The sequence below is a fragment of the Chlamydotis macqueenii genome, chromosome 8 (assembly GCF_036417535.1).
Source record: "Chlamydotis macqueenii isolate bChlMac1 chromosome 8, bChlMac1.mat, whole genome shotgun sequence".
NCBI classification, from domain to species: domain Eukaryota; kingdom Metazoa; phylum Chordata; class Aves; order Otidiformes; family Otididae; genus Chlamydotis; species Chlamydotis macqueenii.
In genome coordinates, this window is record NC_141563.1 from 5252538 (window position 1) to 5273935 (window position 21398).

General features: G+C 47.2%; 1 protein-coding gene across 3 annotated transcripts in view; it reads left to right on the forward strand.

The window, feature by feature from the left end:
* The window catches only part of NTNG1 (netrin G1), a 156010-nt gene that overhangs the window by 60792 nt on the left and 73820 nt on the right, over positions 1-21398 (forward strand). For all 3 annotated transcript variants that reach the window (XM_086753343.1, XM_086753341.1, XM_086753342.1), the window contains one exon: positions 8068-8708. In XM_086753343.1, the coding sequence (XP_086609469.1) occupies positions 8068-8708 (641 nt within the window). The remainder of the gene's footprint in view (positions 1-8067; positions 8709-21398) is intronic.

A 21398-nucleotide genomic window follows, 5' to 3' on the forward strand; every position in this document is an offset into this window, starting at 1 on the left:
CTTGCACATGCAGATAGCTGTTGGTATGTGTAAATGACCTGTTAACAGATAAGCATGAGTACGACAGCACAGGCATAATTTGGCTCTTTGTTCACAATTTAGGGAGCATTTTCGTGTTGTCCTTAAGCCAGTCAGTGTCTCTGCACTGCTTTGCTTCTGTGCCAGCGCTCACCCGGCCAAGGGGTACATCAGATCAGAGACCTGATCCTGTGGAAAGCTTAGACCGGAGAAAAAAGTACTTGCTTTCCAGATACATCAGCCCTCTCAGACAGCAGCATAATCGCTAGGTGCAAAGGTGGGATCTCCTAGATTTGCAGGAAATTTGTCCTTAGGGAGGAACTGCCGGCTCGGAAGCCGTCGGCTCCCCAGCAGAAGTGCAGGGCGGCGAGCGGGGAGAGGCTGAGCAAGCAGCGCGTGGCTGGATGGCAAGCTGATACTTGAGGCAGGGCTGAGCCCACAGCAGAGGTGCAGCTCTGAAGGATGGAGGTTTTCCAGTGGATCCACTGGAAGCTGCTGGACTGGATAGAAAAGGGGCCCGATGGTATTTCTTGAATTTTTTTCCAGTTTTTCCAAGGCCCCCTTCCAAGCCCGGAAGAGTTAAGTCTGTGCTATTTTAAAGAGTAGCCTCATTCTAATTTCGTGTAAAGATAGCGTTGGGGACTGGAAGCCCTTGGTCGGTTCTGCCGTGCTGTGAGGAAAGGGTAGGGCCCGGGCAAGTGAGCGGCGGCGAGGCCCCGGCAGGACGGGAGCCCGCTGTGCGTGTCCGCGTACGCACAGCCTCACACCCACCCTTAGGAATGTGGCCTTCAAACCGCCGCGGTGAAACGATACGACGCTGCTCTGGGACTGCAGTTTGAGCATCACTGCATCTGAAAGTCGCCAGGTCATGAGGCACTAGTTACAAAGCTGCGACCCGCCATGCTGTTCAGCCAGCCAGGCCTAACGGGTAACCCCAGCTATGGCACGAACCACCTGAGTGCCAGAGTTGTTGATGTACTCTTAGTGGGGCGCTAGCGTTTCAGCCTTCCGCTACCTAGTTTGAAATAAGGAAATAATACACGCAGCATTGTCATTAAGCTATGTAAGTGGCAATTTGATGACAGAAAGTTTTAGTCCAGCTGTATTAATGACAGCTTTTCAAATCTTGTTGTAAGCCCATTCTGTTATATCCAAAATCTTGCCATAATAAGATACAACTGACCAGTAACAGCTTCATGAAAAAGTTTCCACTGTAACTCTTTAAAATACGAATACAAAAATAATGATAATTTTCTCCTTTAATGAAGAGATCCAAACCCGTTTTGTTTTCATTTTTCAATAACTTCAGAGTTTTTAGTTGTGTTTCACCACAGCTCATTCCTAACCTCGTGCAAGAGCTAGAACGTGCATGACTGACTGGTTTTTAGGGCTGGGATTAACGGTCTGCATGAAGAGCTGGCCACATAAGATGCATTTGCTGAAATTGGCACAGGATAGGGTTGCACAGAACACTGTTGTAGCTCATCGGTTAAACACCACATCGGTGCCCGTTCTGTTCACTTAACTTGAGTTACACAGAAATCAGGTTGAATTCTTGGTCTGTATCTGAAGGTCCTCAATTGCCAGGACTCGCAGCATCAATACTTCACATGAGCTTCCACAGACCTGTCCACCACGAGGACAAGGAAACCCTTACCGCAGGAGCAGGGGCCACAGGGACAGATGACGGAGCTTCCTTGGGAACTAGTTAGAAAGCTAAGAGCAACCTTTTGCAGAAGCCACAGCCATCACGTCCCACCTGCCTCCACCAGTGCTCCGTGGCACATTTCTTCAGTCTGTCTGTGGGCAATAAACACATGGGACTAGTTACATTGACTTATATATCCAGTTGTGTTGTAGAATCACAGAAGGGTTTGGGTGGGAAGGGACTGTTAAAGCCCACCCAGTCCAACCCCCCTGATCTCCAACCAGATCAGGTTGCTCACAGCTCCATCCAGCCTGGCCTGGAATGTTTCCAGGGATGGGGCATCCACCGCCTCTCTGGGCAACATGGGACACTGCTCCGCCACCCTCAGCGTAAAAAATTTTTTCCTAATATCTGGTCTGAATCTGCCTCCCTCTATTTTAAAACCATTACCCCTGGCCTTCCCTCTGTAATCGCTGCAGCAACGGAGACCGTCTGTCCACAATGGACCAACTTGACTTTGCACTGGCTTTCCCTTGCCCAGCGATGACGCCTTCCAACCCTAACCGTTCTATGATTCTATGAATTGATGAAATGTGTCCAGTGTATAAGGAAACCCAGGTTTTCTTGCAACATTTGCCACGTTGTTCAGCCAGAGCTCAGCACGACGGGGTCCCAGCGTTATGCACCTCCTGACACTGCAAAAGCTATACATAGGAGCATGGTTATACTGCCAGATACCTGCCGATAGAAGAGGAAAAGACCAATACTGAGCTTCGGAAATAACAAAACCACGCTTGGGTCAGTGCCAGTAGCTCTGGTACCTAGTGCTAGAATGATCGAGTGGTCAAAACAACATCAGCAAGGCTGCCAAGTGAAAGATGGCCTCGGGAGCATAACAGTACCAACTAGGAATAAGTAGACTTTTCCCCCAGAAAAGTGGGCAGAGATATTTCAGGGGAAACAAAACTCCATTTGCCTCATAAATTGAAAAGCATTTCCAAAAAGTGACTAAAGTAATTAAAAAGAGAGAACGTTCTGCTAGGAGTTAAGTGCCTTTGCCAAGTGCACCCATACATTTGGTGCTGCAAATGTTAAAATGTTTCCTGTGGTACGTTTTCAGTTCGTAGAATTGGAGAGAGGCACAATCTAATAATCTGAGAGCTACTCTGCGTGCAAGAGTGCCTTCGCGTGATCTCCCCGGTGGCTTTGGAAGAAGCAGTACAATAGAGCTCGTCATGCGAAAGCGTTTCTCTCTAACTCTGCATCTGTCTGTGAATTTGGGACAGGATCCCATGCCTCATGGGGCTCTTGGCGTGAAGATTAGTTAGCTAGCTCTGTGTTCCACAAGGTGAAGTGGCAGGTCTATAGAGGCTTAAATATCTCTTTAAAATCTGAATTTTAAGGGCCTACTTGCACCGAGTTTGCTGCATAATCTGCAATGTACTTTCAAGCTTAAAAGTGCATGAAGTTGTTAAGCATTATTAATTATTTTTGGCCAGCCAGATCCTCCTTGGTTTAATCTTTTTAAGTCTCCCCAGAAGTTATTGATTTAAACATGCTTTTATTTTCTTTTTGCTGGTTTTGGAGAACATGGATTGCTCAGCCTGCAGCTCAGAGTTCAAAGTGCTTGTCTTGCCAGCCAGATGCCTCTCGCTTGGGAGCTCTGTGAAGAGAGCATCGCATCTTCCGCAGAGGCTCTAGCACTTTTTCTTTCTTAGCTTAAATCACTTTACCCTAAAATGCTGTCACTGCAGTGATGGAAGGCCGTTGACGGTAAAATGTTCTTGTCTGTAGCCGTCCCTGTCTTCATCACAACAATAATTCTGCAGACATTGACCGAGATGCTTTCCAAGCAGCTAATGGCTGCAGTGAGCTGGAGAACATCAATTACCCTGTGACGGATTCTGTGCCTCCGCCGCTGCGACCACGTGCCCTTAGTGGGACAACGCCTAAGGAGCAGTATCTCCCCACTAATGGTGTCATAACCCGGCTCCGCTGTGGTAAACAAGTAATTCTGGGTTAAAAACCACACGTGAAATGTAAGCGTTAGGGCAATTGCTGCTATTAGCTATTATGTCTAATTAGTCATCCACAATGTACAGCATGGGACCAAGCGGACTACTTGTAATGATCTCTTGGAAAGGAAAACAGAAATTCTCTGTTATTTCCAAAAGCGTGACTTGAATGCGGTAACTGCAGCCCCTCGCCCCAGACCTGCGTCAGGCTGTGTTTATTTCTTGTCCTGCGCGTCTCAGCCAGCTGCCTTGGGGCAGCCGAACAGGAATCGGTCGCTGTGACTCGCCTCTTGAAAATTTGTTTTCCTCCTTACAATCTTGGCCTGCTTGGACTCGGCAGCCTTCACCGGTGTGGAAATGCAAGTTGTAATCCTCTGCAGGGATTTAGCCAGGTGTCTATTACAGCGTGTAATCTGTGATAAAGCTTCCAGTATTCGTGCTGCAGAAAGGTTAAGCCCCTCTGTCTTTGTCCCTGAGCAGAACAGTCCATGCGGTGTTAGCGTGGACAGGAAGCAGATGGGAAGAGGCAGCGTCTTCAATCAAGCCCTGAGCCTGTGTGGGTGCCACAGAGGAGCCGTCCTGATGAGAGGCCGCGGGCTTGGCCTGAGCGGCAGCGCTGGTGCAGACAGACGTCGCTGCATGGCGAAAACAAACTAAATCCAGCTAACGGAGGGGAAACCCTGCTGGGACTGGTCAGCCCTGGCCCCCAGCTTCCCCAGTGACTCGGCTGTGTCCAGGCAGGGCTGAGCGTGATCGAATGCGTGATACGCCCGCGGGCCCTCTCCGTGCCAGCAACACCGGTACCTCTTCCTGAAGCCAGAGCTCTGAGACTGTGCCCATTACTTTGGTGATATTTTGGCCTGAAATGACATAAATAGCAGCTTAATGTCCCTGCCTGCAAGGAGCTGTTTAATATCAGTCTCCAGTGGCTGTGCAGGAAAAGAGTGGGTTTCTTCTAGATGGTCACGGTGTTGGGAAGGCCTCAGATACCTTTTACGCTAATTGGCAGTAAAGTGTTTAGAAGTATTTGTTAGTGTTTAATTATTTAGAAATCTCCTAATGGCTTAAATATCATTTTGAGAAGTTATAAATATTTTCCGCCTTGTCCAGCCCAAGAGCTGCTGCCTGGAAGGCCTCAGCGCAGATCTGTTTACAGCTGCCAACTGGTCACAGCATTACGTACAGCTGCTGATGCTCCGGTCCCTGAGGTGTTCCCAGCACGGAATGGGCTTAGTTTTCACAGCTTGGGGAAAGTTCCTCTTTATCATGTTCGTTTTACTGACATAGGGCTTTTAACGAGGATTCTCACAGAGATCAGGACATTAAAATCCCGGTTAATTGTTTTCATACTAACTAAGGGCCATTCATGTAGGGTAAGGCCCCTTTACATTGTTTCGGTAATGTGAGTGTGACTTAACGTGGAAATTACATTTAAGGGGAACTAGAAGCAGTTTAAAGGCAAGTTGCTGGTGTAGAGAAAACAGGAATCTGACTCTGAGGCTCTGAAGCAATAATCACTAAATATTTCAAGATTACCTCAGTGACTGCCATGTCAGTGGGAGGAGGGGAACTTACCTAAACCCATCATTTCTCTCCCCTTCCCTATGTTAGAACTCAGAACATTCATTTTATTGGCTTTTATCAGCCTAGTTTTTTTTTCTCCTAATTTCCTCTCTAGAATACTGAACTCCACACAGGTTATTTTGGTGTCATCAAATTGTTCGCCTCTTAAAAGAGAATAGCTTCAGCTTTCCCAAAAAGCCCTCTGCCCACAGAGGCATAGCCTGCCATTCAGCAGCAAGCTGGGGCAGATTTTGAGCATTCTCCGCACCGTTCTTTTCAGTGCCCTTATCGCTACTGAGTGTCACGATCTTGCTGTGTTCACGCTAGCTCGTGTTTTGTTAGAGCCCCGTCTCCCAGCGTTCGCTGATGATATTGGCATCTCAGCTTTTACTAAAAGGGAAAAGGTGAAAGAAAAAGGGAGCAAAAGAAATCAGCTCTTATATAGAGAGAGAACCAACACAGCCCACAGGATCTGGATTACCCGCTGGAAGCCATAAAACATTGCCTCCTCCAGCAGCCAGGGACTAACGGATCAGAGCGGCTTTGGTTTTTACCGGGGACAATCACGGCAGGCTCGGTGGTTACTTGTGGAGCAGGAACCCAAAGCCATCCCTCGGCTGTCCTTACTGCCCCTGCCTGCCTACCCAGCAGCATTTATCTATCTGCTGTGTTTCGATGCCCGTGGCCTCCGAAGTGTGAAGCTGCTTCTACCAAAGCGGTGACAGGCGCGTGCATGTTACAGGTGCGCAGGCGGCTCCGAGGTGACAGGTACAGAAGCGACAAGATTTTTCTAGTAAAGCTCAGAAAGGTGTGATTTACGCACCTCTGAGCATTTGCTGTGAAATTGATAATCACATATGGCCAAAGGGTCTGGAACCGTACGGATTTCACAATCCATGTATTTTCCCTAAGGAAAAGGCCTCAGTAAATTAGCAAGTCCTGGCATTTGTGTCTGATATATTAAATGGAGCTTGAATAATTAAAAATTTGGTGTTTTTTCTATCCTGCTTCAAACTTATTTTTGATTTTCACTGTTTTATTCAAAAGGAAGGCGTGGAAATAGCAACCGTGAGCTTGAAACCAGAGCTGTAAGAGGGACTTGTTACAGACGTGTTTTACAGGGTGTTTCCAGTTACAGCTGCGTGCTCTGAAGCTGGCGGTGTAACGAGCAGTGTGCTGCTTTACAAATAACCCTTTTGGTTGTCTTGTAGGCTTTTTCCCTAACTTCCAGTCCCCATGAATCGTTGTCAGCTTTAGCTGTATTAGTGGGAAAGAGAGAGAGAAGGAAAATAGTATTTCCCTGCCCGGGTAAGGGAGGTTGGCGGTGGGGAGGTCAGAGCGAGTGCAGAAATCCTCTTGCTGGTGCCCCGTGGGAGCACGGCAAGGAGCAGAGCGGCGGCCAGGGTGGAAACTGATGGTTGAGACCCATTTCCCACGCTGGATGGCATTGAATCGCTCCATTGCCCCGAGGCCAGGAGGTGGATAGACGCATGACTGTAATTAGAAGAAAGGAAAAGGTTGATTATCGTACCAGGGCTTGTTCTCTTTGCAGGGCGGGCGAGGGGAACTCTGATTAATGACGGTAGCAGCTACACTTCTGCCCCCGTCAAGCACTGCTAGGCACAGGCGCGTGCATCTCTTTCCCTGGCAGTGCTGGCCATCGGTGAGAAGAGGCACGGCCTCTTCCACACGCCGTGTGTAGGGCAGAGGGAAGGATTCAGAGCAGCGGTTGCTCTCGGGAGCAAACACAGAATGAACAAGTGGCAAAACACTACCGTGCTGTTGAAAGCCGAAATTAGATAGACGTGATGCAGTGCGGCCCAGGGGTCTGCTCTCTTGGCAGGACACCCCCAGTCTGCAGACAAAACAGCCTTTGTGGAGAAGCGGAAGATTGTAGTGTGCAAGTTAATGCATCAAAAGGCCAGCAAGAGAATAATTCACTTCCACCTTGCTGCGGAGGACGAGCAGCGGTAAAAGCCGTGCGCTATTCGCAAGAGTTTTTTGTTGCTGTTTTTAACTGGGCCCCCAGGTCAGAGCCCAGCACCTCGGCGGTGCTCCAGCTGCGGCCATCTCCCGCCAAACCAAGTGCTGGATTAGCTTGTCCTGATAAACTGGAGCCGGTGCCCAGTGAGAAGTCCTTCCTGAAGTACTTTGCTACCCCATAATAGGGTGGCAGATGTCTGAATCAGGCCCCAGAGCTGGCAGAGCACTGTTTTTCTAATGGCTTTTGGTGAGAAGCGCGAAAGTGTTAAGGCAAGCCGGCGCTGGGCTGGGAGCACAGTCAAGCCCGGGTGAAGGGAAACTGGGAAGCGTACTGGATATTGGTTCATTCAGAGTATGTATGGGCTGCACTGCTGACTTCTAAACACTTGCCCTAAAAATTACTTCTTTAGTGGACGCAGCTCTTGAGGAATGTACTTGTTTTGTAAAGAAATTCTCTTTGGCTGCTGTGTCTTTGTAGGAAGAGTCAGTTATTGAGTCAGCTGTTGGAGACTTGCTGTTCTTGGTCTTTTGTGACTCAATCACTGTCCGGGTAGTTCAGGGTAAATAAAATATTTTCTTTCTCTAAAATGTGCTAAGAAAAAATGTTTATGTTAGAGAAGTAAGGGCGCCATATATGTGTGTGTTTGTACCTTTACATCAACAGGTGAAACAGCCAGGATAAATCCCATTAGGATGAAGGTATTCCTTGTAAGCATTTGTTTTTCCCTCCTTGGTTTCACTCCTGGAGAAAAAGCAGCAGTTCTCGTGCGTCAGACAAGAAACATCTTTATGTGTCCCGGTCCCCTGTACATCTTGTAACGCTGCTTTTCTCTTTTCCAGGGCAATCCCTACATGTGCAATAACGAATGTGATGCGAGTACCCAGGAACTGGCTCATCCTCCAGAGCTGATGTTCGATCTTGAAGGAAGACATCCCTCCACGTTTTGGCAGTCCACGACTTGGAAGGATTATCCAAAGCCTCTTCATGTTAATATTACGCTCTCCTGGAACAAAACCATTGAGCTGACAGATAACATAGTTATCACGTTTGAATCTGGCCGTCCAGACCAAATGATCCTGGAGAAATCGCTCGACTATGGACGAACATGGCAGCCCTACCAGTACTATGCCACGGACTGCTTAGATGCTTTCCATATGGATCCAAAATCGGTGAGGGATTTATCGCAGCACACAGTCCTAGAAATCATTTGCACAGAGGAATACTCTACTGGGTACATGACAAATAGTAAAATAATCCACTTTGAAATCAAAGATAGATTTGCTTTTTTTGCTGGACCTCGGCTTCATAACATGGCCTCTCTTTATGGCCAGCTTGACACAACCAAGAAGTTAAGAGATTTCTTTACTGTCACGGATCTGAGGATAAGACTGCTCAGGCCAGGAACTGGAGAAATCTATGTAGATGAGCAACACCTGGCACGCTACTTTTATGCAATTTCGGACATAAGGGTATACGGAAGGTAAGAGAATATATACCTTTAGAAACTGGCGTGTACGTTTGGGTTTAGAGGTTATTCGAAATCGTTTATGTCCCCAGACATGACGACGTTTTCAGCCGAAACACAGTCATTGGAGATCTGGCCGTTGATGTCTGTTTGTGGTCAGACTAGAAGTTTCTGACTCAGTTCGCTGTCACTAGCCTGGGATCTTAAGCCCTCGGTCTCAAGAACAGGATAATAGTAACGATGCCTTATGTTGGCTCAGGAGTTCAGCCTGGCATTAGGACATTTTCTGCTTTTTCGCAGTTGGAGCCTCATCTGGTGGCAGTTAACTGAGAAGAGTGATTCTGTTTTATCACTGGGCTTTTCCAGGCCTTTAATGTAAGCTGTGATTGACACAGCAGCCCTCGCGTGGACCCTTCCCACCAGGTCCGGCCATGAACCGCCTGCGAACAAGGAAGGCGGCAGAGATTAAAGTCCAATTAGCTCTGAAATGCAGTGAGGTTGAAGTAAAATGGAGAAAAATAACAGTGTTTTGGAGAGAGTGATTTGAATATAACAAAGATGATTGCTCAGCTGGATTCAAGACAAATAGTCCCTCTGGGGCAAGCAGTGGCTGGTAGCAGGTGCCGTAGTCCCAAAAATAATAACTGTGCAATGATATTCCTGTTGGGAAATTTCCTATCCACCCTAAACTAGCAATTAACCGATGACCTCAGGCAGGAAGGTGATACCCCTTACATCTGTCTTGGATGCCAATTTGTTCAGAGGAGATAAACGGGACTTTCTCTGTTGGCAATTCACTCACCTCTCTGATGTACCTTCTCCTTCTCTGTTTCTTCTGTAGAGAGTTCAAATCTTCCTTTTTAAAAAGCTCTCTTTTTTTTTTTTTTTAAGAGAAGCTAAGTATCAAAATGAACAGAAAAGCTAATGTATCTTGGAAGGCTAGGGCATTTTTTGCAGACACAAGACTGAGTGAAAAAAAATAGAGACAGTGATTACATAAAGCACTGGTGACTGTATTTTTATTAGTCTTGTAGTGAGTTTGCCGTTCTCTACCTTTTTTATACAAGCCTTTCATGTTCATAAGCATTTCCATATTGCAAAAATCGACACGTAAAATCAAAATACAATCAAATTACTGTGGTGTGATCTATTGAAAAATATTCCTCTGATGCCACATACAGATTTGAATGCAGAAGCGCGTTTGCAGTGCTGATACATTTTTGTATGACATCAAAATAGGACCAGAGATTTAGATTAGAGCTACAATCACAGAAGTACGTACACATACATACAGAAAGGTGCTGTTTGAATTAGTTCAGTAACATTAGCCTCAGGATGTTAAAAGTAGCACATACGTTCTATTTAACGCGTATCCTTTCTCCATCGGGCCCCACATAGGTTAGCTCTACAGAGGGATCAAAGTTATCAAAGCTCGGGATTCGAAGGTCCTTACGCTGTAAGGAAAAGCTGCTCCCCGTCTGAAAACCCATTTGGAGCTTAGTGTGACTTCAGTTAGGCTATCGGTGCTTTATCAAAGAAAGCATGGGAAGGATTAGACAGGAGTGCATTGCATGCAAATCAGAACCAGAAACCTCCGAGCACATCTGGGGCACGGCGATCTTGTGAAAAATCGTCTGTGAAAATGAAGCGTGTCTGTACAGAGAACTTATCTGATGCTGCTGCTTGTTGTGGAAATGCTGCAGTAATTGGACACATGCTTTAAAAGAAATATCTGATGTGTAATAGCGTCTCGCTAGATTAGATTCATGTGAATTCTTATCACTCTTTGCTAATGAGAAGAAGAGCTCTCCAGGGATTCGGTGGCCTTTCCTTCGAGATGTGGCGAGCCCTCCTTGTGAAAGACTTTATGGGCTTGCTTGCTGCCACGAGCTGCGGGGCTGCGGCAGGCGGATTGTTTAGTCGCACCAAAGGGAATTCGCAGCAGGCCCGCTGTTGCCGGCCTTGCGGTGGGTTTGGTCTCCTACCAGGAACTTATCGGGGCCCCCCGAAGAGTCTCAACATCAGCGTTATGGTCGTGTGCCCCGGCATGCCCCGAGCCTGGGAATACAGTGGAGGGAAGCAAGAGTCCTCAGAGACTGGAAAATTAACTAGAATTAATTAAAAATTAACTGGAAATTTAGAATTTTTTTTTTTCCTACAGTGTTTCCTGTTCTGGGCTTTGCGACCTGGATATTTCTGTACATTCAGTAAAGCCCGACTGGACTGTTCCGTGAGGCCGGGGTACAGAGGGACGTCACCAAGGAGCTTGACGTGTGGCGGACGAGTGGTGCTGGCAGACACGTTATAAAGCTAGTTCTTTTACTGGAAAAAGTAACCTGTGGGTTAGATATATAGTTCAAGTCATCAAAGCTCATAACAGCGTATTTCTAAAGGCAGCATATAGCGTAATTTGTGTCGTGCTGTATATTAAGGACCGGTGACAGTGAAAAGCATCCATCTTAAAGCTGCCATGTTTGATATACAAGGCGCTGGCGTGGCTAATGCTTCACAAGGACTTACAGGTGAGAGATTTGGCCGCGTAGCGTAGGGTTTGTTTTGCCATTGCTTTGCAGTTCGGTGTGAAATCAGCCTGATGTATGTTGCATTAGAGATGAAAGCCCGCGTACTCACCACGAACCCCTTACCTCCGCTATTACCACCTGTTTGTTCATCTCCAATTTACCGCTTGCATTATGTGTTGATTAAGGTGATGAAAAAAAGGAAACATGGCTGTTAGCAATTTCAGCAACCCCATTGTGCTCACATTATTCAAGAAACCTAATAATCCACATGAACTAATTCTGACTTGCTGACGGTCTGCTTCACTAAATCAGGGTGGTTTTTTTCTAGTGAATAACGGACGATGCAGTGTGCCAGTACTTTAATTAAAGAGAGCCTCTCTTAGTCTTGATCTCGTTTTAATTTACAGGGTAATACTACAATAATATCACTAATGGAAGGTACATTAAAGGGCATCAAGTAGCATTAACTGTATTAAATTATGGCACTTGTGTTAATTAACTGCTGAAGCAAGATGGTCCTAATGGCTAGAAAGGTCGACCAACGCATAAATAAAGTCTTCTGGAAGGAGCAGACGTTTTTCCCCCGTCTGGCCTGGCAGCAGAGAGTTGGCGGTGTCCTGCGTGGTAGCTCGGGAAGGTTTCTGGCCTCTGCCCATCCTCAGTTCCGCGTGAGGGACAGTCCCAGCAGGAAGCTGTGAGGCACCGCTCCTTTTTTGCCTTTTTTTGTTTTGGTAGAAGTTCACTCAAATGCTGAGAACAATTCCTTTGAAGTCGAGTGAAAGGCTCCTTGCAGATTTTGAATCGAGTCGCTAAGGTTTGACTGTGTTCATTCCACAGTATTTTTGATTTAGCTGTTACGTTGTCAGTGTTGTCTGCATTTATACACTGTAAATTAACTGTAATTTGGGATGCTGGAAAAAAACTACAGCCCCAGTGGGTGACAGACTGATGAGCTGGCTGAAACAAAGGATCTTACTGCTTTTGGGTGATTAGGTTTTGATGGAAGAGTCACCAGTTCCCTTCTGCCACCGGAATATCCAGCCACTGTACAATGTTATTAAGCCCTTTGGAATTTATTTTTATACCCTTCTCTCCTTGAAGCCTCTGTATTTAAGCCCCAGGGCTTTCTGACTCGTTCGCAGCTGCGGTTGCAGTTCCAGCAGCAACAGAAACCTCTGACTGGCAGTACGCAAGTGGAAAGTATCCTGTTTTAACAGTTTCTTGCTCTCACACTCTCTCTTCTACATTTAAATCCATCTCAGAATCTGTATGAATTACGCTGAAGAAAGGCACACTTGCTGCTTTGGGGTTTCTTTTTGGGCAGCCTGCCCCTTCCGCCAGCTGTGGTACTGGGGACGGCAGGCGCCTGTCCTCCTGGGAAGGGTGGGTTTGGTTTTGTTTATAACAGAAAATGTTTTCGTTAGTGTGCTGCTCAGAAGCAGGCCGTCAGTATGAAGACATGTAGGCTTCAAGCTTTTAAGGAGACAGCTGACTACCGTTCTTGTTCCTGGTATTTATTTACCATACTTGAATACTCTTTGTTTTACGAGAACACTAGCATAATCAGCTTGTTCTCCCTTGAGATTTTCACTAATATTTGGAGGGAATCTAGCAGTTTCTCCAATTAAATTATGAACTCATTAGAGAACAGGAAAGAAAAAGAAATGTATGTATTTAAGAGCATGTCAATTTAACTCCCAAGTGCAATTAGCTTTTTAAATTTGTCTACTGTAATATGTCACTACGGAAAAGAGTCCTTCATTTTCTGTAAACAGATCTAGGATCGTCAGGAACTGAAATAATTAAATGGTCACCGTGTTTACTGACACATGAGCCATCTCCAGCAGTTTACTCAGGCCGGGTGTCCTGGGCGGGTGTTATTCGCTCGATGTCCAGACAATACTGGTCTCCACCCTCTGTCCTGGTGACCCAAGTCCTGTCCCTCAGCGCAGAGCAGTCTCAGTCTTGTGGGACATCAGAGTCTGGACGGCTGACTACGTCTAATTCTGCTCTACACTCCTGCAACCAGTGGGTGTAAATCGCCGGGTTTGACTCGCCACCTTGGCTCATTAGCATTTGATCAGCTTTTCTTGGCTCCTTTTGCAAGATGTCAAGTGTTTCCATACCGCCTTCCCCAGCTGTCTTTCAAGGAAGCTCAGTATCGAGCAGGATCCGGGTGTTGGAGGAGAGGCACCAGGCCCTTCTGTGGTATAATTCATTTTACCGTTCAGCATTAAAGAGCAGAGATGAAACTCCTGCTGAAAGAAATGAGAATGTTTCTTTCTGTATTACTTTGCATGCTGAAAAGCTATCCAAAGAGCCTTTCTGAACAAGTGCAGCGATTCCAATATCTTGCAGAAACTTTCTTTCATTTAAGCTTTTCATTTCAAAAGATTTAAATTTAATGCAAACACTGAAATTTTGGATCCTGGATCACATAGACAAATGATTCCTGGCACAGGGATGTCTTTCAGGTTAATGTTAAAGCTGGAGTGGTGCAACATTATCATCTTACAGGTTTAGACATTTCCAACTACTTCACAAGTGAGAGGAACTACCAACTTGTAGGGCTGGGTTTTTTTCTTTTGTTTTTTAAATTGATGTTCTGATCCCTTCCACGGGCACTGGTGTGGTGGGATTGCCTGCCGTTCGTTTTGTCCGGCTCAGTACCTGATCGCACGTGCTTGGGGGCTCATTTTTCCGGGTACTCCTCAGCGTGAAGTGCCTCAGAAGGCAGTAGCTGACCCCAGAATATCCACACGCTTTCTCTTGACACAGGTGATGTTTCTATCTCTGTTAAGCTTTTTTCTTAGTTGTAATAAATGAGCCGTCATTCCGCTGTGGTTTAGGGAAATATTTGAAACTACGAGAGTTAACTTTGCTGCCTTCCCTGTTATTTCCCTCTAGTACAGCACCAAAGTCAATGCTGTGTATCACTCCTTACACGATGTGAGAAGTATTGAAACGAGACCAGGCCTTTCACGTGTTTCAGATGCCATGCTGTAAATCAGGATTCATTTCAGTGAAGTTATCTGTATTAAACCGATGAGTTTCAAATGCATTCACGTAGGAGGAGTGAGGGAAAACAAGTGATGGAGAGGAAGGGAGGATGGAAGTAAGTAGGCTGTCCCAGCTTCTCTTTAAAAGAAATGAGAAAAAAACCCACACTTCTCAGTCTTTTCAGCCTCTCCCATCTTCATATAACGAGGCTGATATAAAGCAGGGCTGTTCTGCTGTGTCCAGTGACGCAGTCACACAGACACCTGTCAGAAAACTGGGAAGTGAATTAGTAAAGGTCGAGGTCTAACAGTCTCATTAGGTAGGGTCTGTGAGAACCTTTCCTCTCCTTTGCTCTTGAGTCCATTCCTGGGGTGGACGGGCCTCAGCAGTGCCCGTGCACAAAGGGAACCGCCGCGGGTCTTGCCTGAGCGCAGCAAGTGAGTCGGCACCGAAGATCCTCAGCAAAACACGGGTGAAACGTCCTGTTAACAGGGCTGAACAACAGCAAGTTTACAACACCGCCATGATTCTGTTTTCGTAGCATATCATCTCGTTCATGGAAAAGTAAGAGGAGAGCTACAGAAAGAAATGACAGTGCTGTGAACACAGCAGGCAGTAATGCGGTCAGGGAAAAGGAGACCAGGGGTTATGCTGCAGGTCAGTTCCCAAGAGAAAGTCTGGCTGCTGACGCATTCGGGAACGTGTAGCGTCAGCTGCAGCCATTTGCAGGACAGCGGCCTGTGTGCTGGTTGGCTTCACGGAATGTGGTGGAAATGAAAGGATGCTGAATGCCAAGGGGCACCCTAACGGCATCCGGAGGGAGCAGGAACTGGGGAACCTCTTGACACCACTCCTGTATGAGACCACCTTGAATTTCTGCGGCACACCAAGCCCTTGGAGCCTCACCGTCTGTCCATGAGCAGCGTCTGGCTGCTTACACACACTTCATCCAGACTTCTACGCAGGGAGCAGTGAGTGAAAAGGAATGACTGGTACAACTTCTATGCTGGAAATGCTGCCATACTGTGGAGCAACGTGAGTGAAGTGTACTTCACTGATGATTATTTTGACATTTCTAGGGTAATGACCACTGTTTCAAAGTAAGCCTAAAAACAAGCAAAAAGATTGCAGGAAGAGGCTGATAATCCCTGGGTTCGTGCTGCGGGTTAGGGCTGCTCAGGCCTCGGGACGTACTGTGGATACGCAGTACCTGTGGTACGTACACGTGCCCATCTCCCCATGCTGGGGGGCGGTTGTCTAAAGTTAGGCTCTTCCTTTGAACCCTTGAGTCTGAACTCTAACTTTGATGCTTGTGCCAACATCAGTAGCTGTCTGCTTCTTCCTTGTAAACTCCCCGGAAGACCTTGCGATTCTTTTCATTTTCACCCTTAAATCCCTTTCTGTCTCTATGGGAGCAATGTAGCGTGTCTTTCGTCTCCGCCATGCAGTACCCCTGCTTCCACCCTCTCTCGTGTGTATTGGCCTGTAATAAGAACCAGTATCTGATACATTAAGATTTATAAAATACTTTGACATACACTCAAGAAAGACTGGTAGAGAAGCACAGTGGCTTGTTGCAATCTGTCCTCCCAGCCCCATCTCATAAAACAGGGATGTGATGGGAGTGCCGGTACAGCAGTTAATGGCAGCAGTGCTGTCCCGATGGCAGAGGGACGTGTGGGTCACGTTTAGCTGCCATCGCTGTTGCTGTCACACTGCTCATTAACGAGCAAAAAGATAAAATTTGATTACAATAAGGATATATACATTGAGATATGCATCTTCACACTCAGCTAATTAGTTGCCATCGACTGTTTTCACTTTGCGCGGTGACATGCGGTATATAAATCATTACAATATGCTAAATGCAAACGGTTGCTAATAGGGGAACCATCTGCTCACTGTTGGGAACTTAGCAGAGGAGTGTAGTAAGCTGTACTTCTGATACCGATGCGGAACTCACATCCCTGAAATACCAAATACCTAAAACCAGCTGCCTCCACTAGCGCCAACATTACTAATACATCTCTTACCCTTTTCATTTTCCGAAGTAAGCCACGTACAGTAAGAGGTAATTTCGTTCTTCATCATGAACTTGGCTTCAAGGCTAGGGTCTGTAGCAGCAATGTGAACCGCCGTATCTCAGAGCTTGATCTTTTTCTTAGATTGTGTTGAGTGCTTTTGAGCAACCAGTAAATAAACAGGCTGCCCACTCTTCCCAGGACGTCTTTTCATCCACAAATATAATTAAACTCTCCTCCTCCCCTACCCCTGCTGCCAGGTCCTTTTTCAGGGATGACATTATTTCATAAGTGATAGATAGTCGGCACACTGCTGTCTGGTAACGTATTACGCTGGAGACCATCCAAGGGTGCCTTCCATCTAATAACCTGCCGTGCCCTGTGAGCGTTAAAGATCACCACTGCAAAGAGGAATCGGTTATTTTGCCACAGACATATATTATCCGGGGCGTCACGTACCTTCGTTACGAGCATCTCTGGATACCCAAGTGACAGAGTAATGTATTGGAAAATCGGTAGTGGGACCAGGGTGAAGGCCTGCCTGCCAAAGCTAAGGCTGTGCCTTCAGGCTGCTCTCCTTGCCCAGGCAGTCATCTCCTGGTCAGGGCCACTACCACAGGGCTGGCGTGCCAGCTCCGTCAGCGATCGAGCGCATCATCGCTATCAGACAGATTCATCTCTTCCCGCACTGAATTCCCACGGCATGGCTCTCGGCGTTAAAGAGGCTGAGGAATTAATTCAGCTTCTGCTGTCTGAATGGCACTTTGTGATTTCATCGAAGTCAGATGGCTAGTGCTGCCGTGGCTTTCTTAAGCCACGCTGGGAGGGGTTGGTGCTTGTTTAGGGGTGACATCGGGCGTGGCGGAGCCTGATGTAAGGTGTGCTTCCCGGGAAGCACCTGCAGCGGGCCAGTCTGCAGGAGAGCTCGTTAGCCTGGCGATTCCTCAGCCCCCGGCTGAATTACAGGGTAAGGTGCTTGCTCCATGGGGTCTCGGAAACCTGCGGCTTTGTGTGGGTGTGCTGTCCTGCGAAGCTTTCCAAGCTCAAAAAAAAAAACCCAACAAAACACGTTCCAGGGAGACATTTTCTGTGCTACCGCGTTTTCCTTTGTTGCCTTGCTGAAGGCTGCACACCTTTGTTGACTCCGTTTTGCTTCACGGCGAACATGTGCCGCCTTCAAAATGGGGCGTCCGCGCTGAGAAGGTACCTGGGGCATTCACAGGCGGAGCCGGTGCGGTGAGCAGCGCTTTATAACGCCTCGAAGGCACGGCGCCAGAGCTGGGAATTCGATAAGGCAGGCTTCCCAGTTGGATTCCAGCAATGGGCGCAAGTTTTAGGAAGCTCTCATTTGAAATTGCAAGCAGGGGGAAAACAGGATTCCTTCTCTTTAATTGCATTGGCTTTATTGAGCTGAAGCATCGCTTCGGTTCCCAGAACACTTTATATCTATTTTAATGCAAGTTACCAGAGACGGAATGCTTGCAGGACCGTTTATTGTTTCTGACTTGTATTTGGTAAAGCTGATTTCACTCATTTTCCTGCTTAACTCTCTCGTGCATTAAGAATCTTTAGACTTTGGGTAGTCGTCACAAACACAGTAAATTTAACTTCTCTGGTTTGGTAATGCTCCTGTAGTGCTTTTGTTCAGGGCTGTTGAGGAAAGCCAGGCCAAGCCAGGCGAATGTGACATCTTGTCCAGGAACCTCTGGTAGCCTTTTCTGCGGGAGAGGGAAAATGAAATTCCTTCCCTCAGGAGCTGAGCCCTTAGGTTTTATTTGATGCATGCTGCCAGCGCCCACTGCAGCCAATGTCCTGGTCACTGGATGCTTCCGGTCTGTTGTTTTGGGGGGAGAGGGAGTGTCATCTGAGAGGTGTGGTGGTTTTTAACCTTGGCTGTATTTTTATAGCCTCATCACGTTTTAATTGGCTCTAGATCTTCTCAGTGTATTTACTGAACTGTGGAACGCATCTTTGTTACTTAGAGCGAGGGATGCTGATCTTGCCATGTAAGCACAACCAGGAATTTACTCGAGAAAAAAAAAAATAATTTCAAAAAATTTCCATTCCTGTCCAGAGTTGGAGCACAGCAGGTCCCACAGCCTTCTACACCGCCGGGATCAGGATGCAGCGGTGGCAGCTGGGACGGGACAGAGCTGCAATACAAGGAGGAGTCTGTTTTGGCAGTTTGGGAAATCCCCCTTCCTCCTCCCGCACCCCGTGCACCTCCAGCTGCTCATTTCCCACCGCCTTTGCGTCTCGTGGGGCCGTCGTCGCTCCTTCAGTTGTATCGCACGGCGAGACGCTGCCCATGAGGCTCGAAGAAGGAATGGAAGCCTTCAGCAGGAACATCTCAATTTACAATGAAAAAGTAAACCTATTATTCTTTGTCAATGCAGAAAATTGCCTGTCATTTAACAAGCCTCATTACAGATACTGTGCTCATGGAACCATGCCCCTTCCTTTGAATGCCCCCAAAATAATTCTTCCTGCAGGACAGCAGAACAGCGAGGAGCCCGTTAGGTTTTTAATCACTTGTGTCCCGTAGGAACTGCAGGCTGCCGGCAAGGGCAGCTCCTTCCCCTCGGCAGCACAGGAGAAATTGCCAGGTGGGAAGCTGTGGTTCCAAACCAGTGTGTTCCACTTATTAATGAGCTAAAGACCAAACAATCTGAGTGTCATTAACTGCTAATGTTCTGCTACTGACAATATTTAACCCAATCCACAAGCCAGAGCTGGGGGAGGGGGGGGAAGGGTGCCATCTCTCCTTTCCGTTTGCTTTTTCCTGAATGGTGATTGGGGAGTGGAGAAACAGTTGGATGAAAAGTAAAATAACATTTCATTTCTCCTCTACTGTACATCTCTTAAAAGGCAGTGTTAACAGCGTAGCATCCTCACACCCCCAAACCAGTTTGCATCATTTTACCTTCCCACTGGGCAGACCAGCTGACCACTGCAGGGCTGGTAGCCCTCAACGTGGTGCGTCTGTCCGGGGTTTGTCCCTTCGGGCAGACGAGGGCAGCTGCCCCCGTTCTGACTGGTGCAAATATCTCATGTTTTAGACTCGATGTCTTAAAAAAATACATCTAGACTCTTGCTTTCTACAGATACAGTCGCTGTATTGAGAGATCAGGTTCTGAAACCTCTCGTCATTCCAGTGGCTGCTTTTGGAGGCTGATGCACCCTTTGGATTTTGTGGTCTCTGTGCGTGTTTGGCTGGTAATGCTTCATAGAATATACATGCTTTCCATCGGAGAGACGCAGGAGAGCGACACCACCAGAACGACAGAGGGATTTGCGTACCTTGATTCCACAAGCAGGTGAAGTGCACACGTTTGGCGTGTTCACTGGTTTCCGCAGCGCGGGTCATACCCAGGTTTGGACTGTCAAATGCGCAGTGGGCGTGTGGCTGGCGTTCGGCCTGTCTGTGGGCTGGGGAGAGGAGGCACCGGTGCTCTGTCTACGGGCTCCACGCAAGGAGCAGCACGTTACGGTTTTGGAGGCATTTGGCACTTAAAATGAAGCACCTAAAGGTGGTTGAGTGCTCCCTTTTAGAAAAAATAAGGGATTTTGTAAATTTTGAGTGCATTTTATTATGCCAGGACTTTGGAAAAATCTCTTGCATGCATTAGGACCACCAAAAAAAAGGGCTTGCTCCCAGAGAAAAGGTTCTGCGATTTAACGTGGGCTGAGCCTGTGCTGTGACAGGAGAGAGGCCGTTGGAGCGCCCTGCAAGTGTTGCTGCAACGGGAACACCGCTCACAGAACAGAAACTCCGGTCTCAGTGCCCTGGGTGCAGGAGCTTCCCTCTAATCCCTAACACAGAAAAGGCGTGCTTTTTTATCTCCTCACAAGCTTCGCACGTTTTAAAAGAAACCAGGTTTAAAATGAAGCTGCTCTGACTGTGTTAGGCAAACGGGAAAGGGCAAGAAGTGCTGTGAGGCGTAGGTGAGACTGCATGCGGAGACGCGCAGGCAGCAGCCCAGGGGCCTTGTCCTGGTCCTGGTCCTGGTCCTGGTCCTGGTCCTGCCTCGCAGCCGCAGGAGCAAGTGCCAGCGGCACTGAGAGGGCATGGCTGTTTTGTCACGGAGCTTGCAGGCTGCAGTGCCTGCATCTCAAGAGAAGCCTGTTAAAGACTTAAGACTTTTTTTTTCCTTATTTTATCAAGTTCTTTATCTTCAGACATAAGTCAGCATCTGCAAACCAAGAGATTATCATGAAGGGGTAAAACTGAGAAGCTGAGACGAAATGCAGGAGTGATTTGCATAGAAAAAAAAAAGGATAAAAATACTGTATTCTGAAAGCGGCATTCAACGTCTGTTACAAGGAGCTTGGAGAGGTGCCAGAAGCTTGTTCCCTTTGTGATATGATTATATGGCCACTAAATCATCTGGTTCAGTCAATTGGCTGTGTATCATGATAAATCTGTGTACAGCAGAAAATCCAGAGTTCTGCCCTTTTCCTCTCCTGAGGTTTTCTGCCCAGCATGAAAGCAGAGAATAGCTCTGACTTAAAGTCCTGCGTCACACTCCCCTCCTGCCTTGTGCGGGTCAGCAGGAGGAGGCGCTGGGCGGCCATGAGGAGAGATGAGGAGAGACGAGGAGCAGCAATGGCAGGGACAGGGGGTCAGGACTCCTCTTCAGCTTCTCCTCTGCAACTCTCTGTGTCTGAGAGTTCTAGAGATCACAGCACCAAACCGTGTCAGAAGTAAATAAATACAAACTGGTTCATCCCCGGCAGGGCTGCCTACGAAAATATTTCCTAATGACATGGCCATTATTCTTCTTGGTTTTTTATTTGCATAATTTAGGAGGTTGCTGATAATTTTGCCCAAGTTCATTAAGGATGAAGCTCTGTGTCATGCAAGAGTTCTTGTTAGGATCCTCTCAGGGCACCCTGGCCCTTCATGCTCGTCAGGTCTTCAGGATAAATCCCTCCTCCTCTTTCCAATGGACGGCAGGTCTGTCAGTGCGCAAACAAAAGCCGATCCATTTTGAGCAGTGGTCTCCCGAAGTCCATGCCCTGAAGAATGCTTTAACGCAAGGAAACTGTTGTTCACCATCTGACCCTCTATGCCCCAAACAGGATCCTGTCCAATCTTTCTAGATCTATTCCTTGTAATAGAATCACAGAATCTTGAAGGTTGGAGAAGACCTCCAAGATCA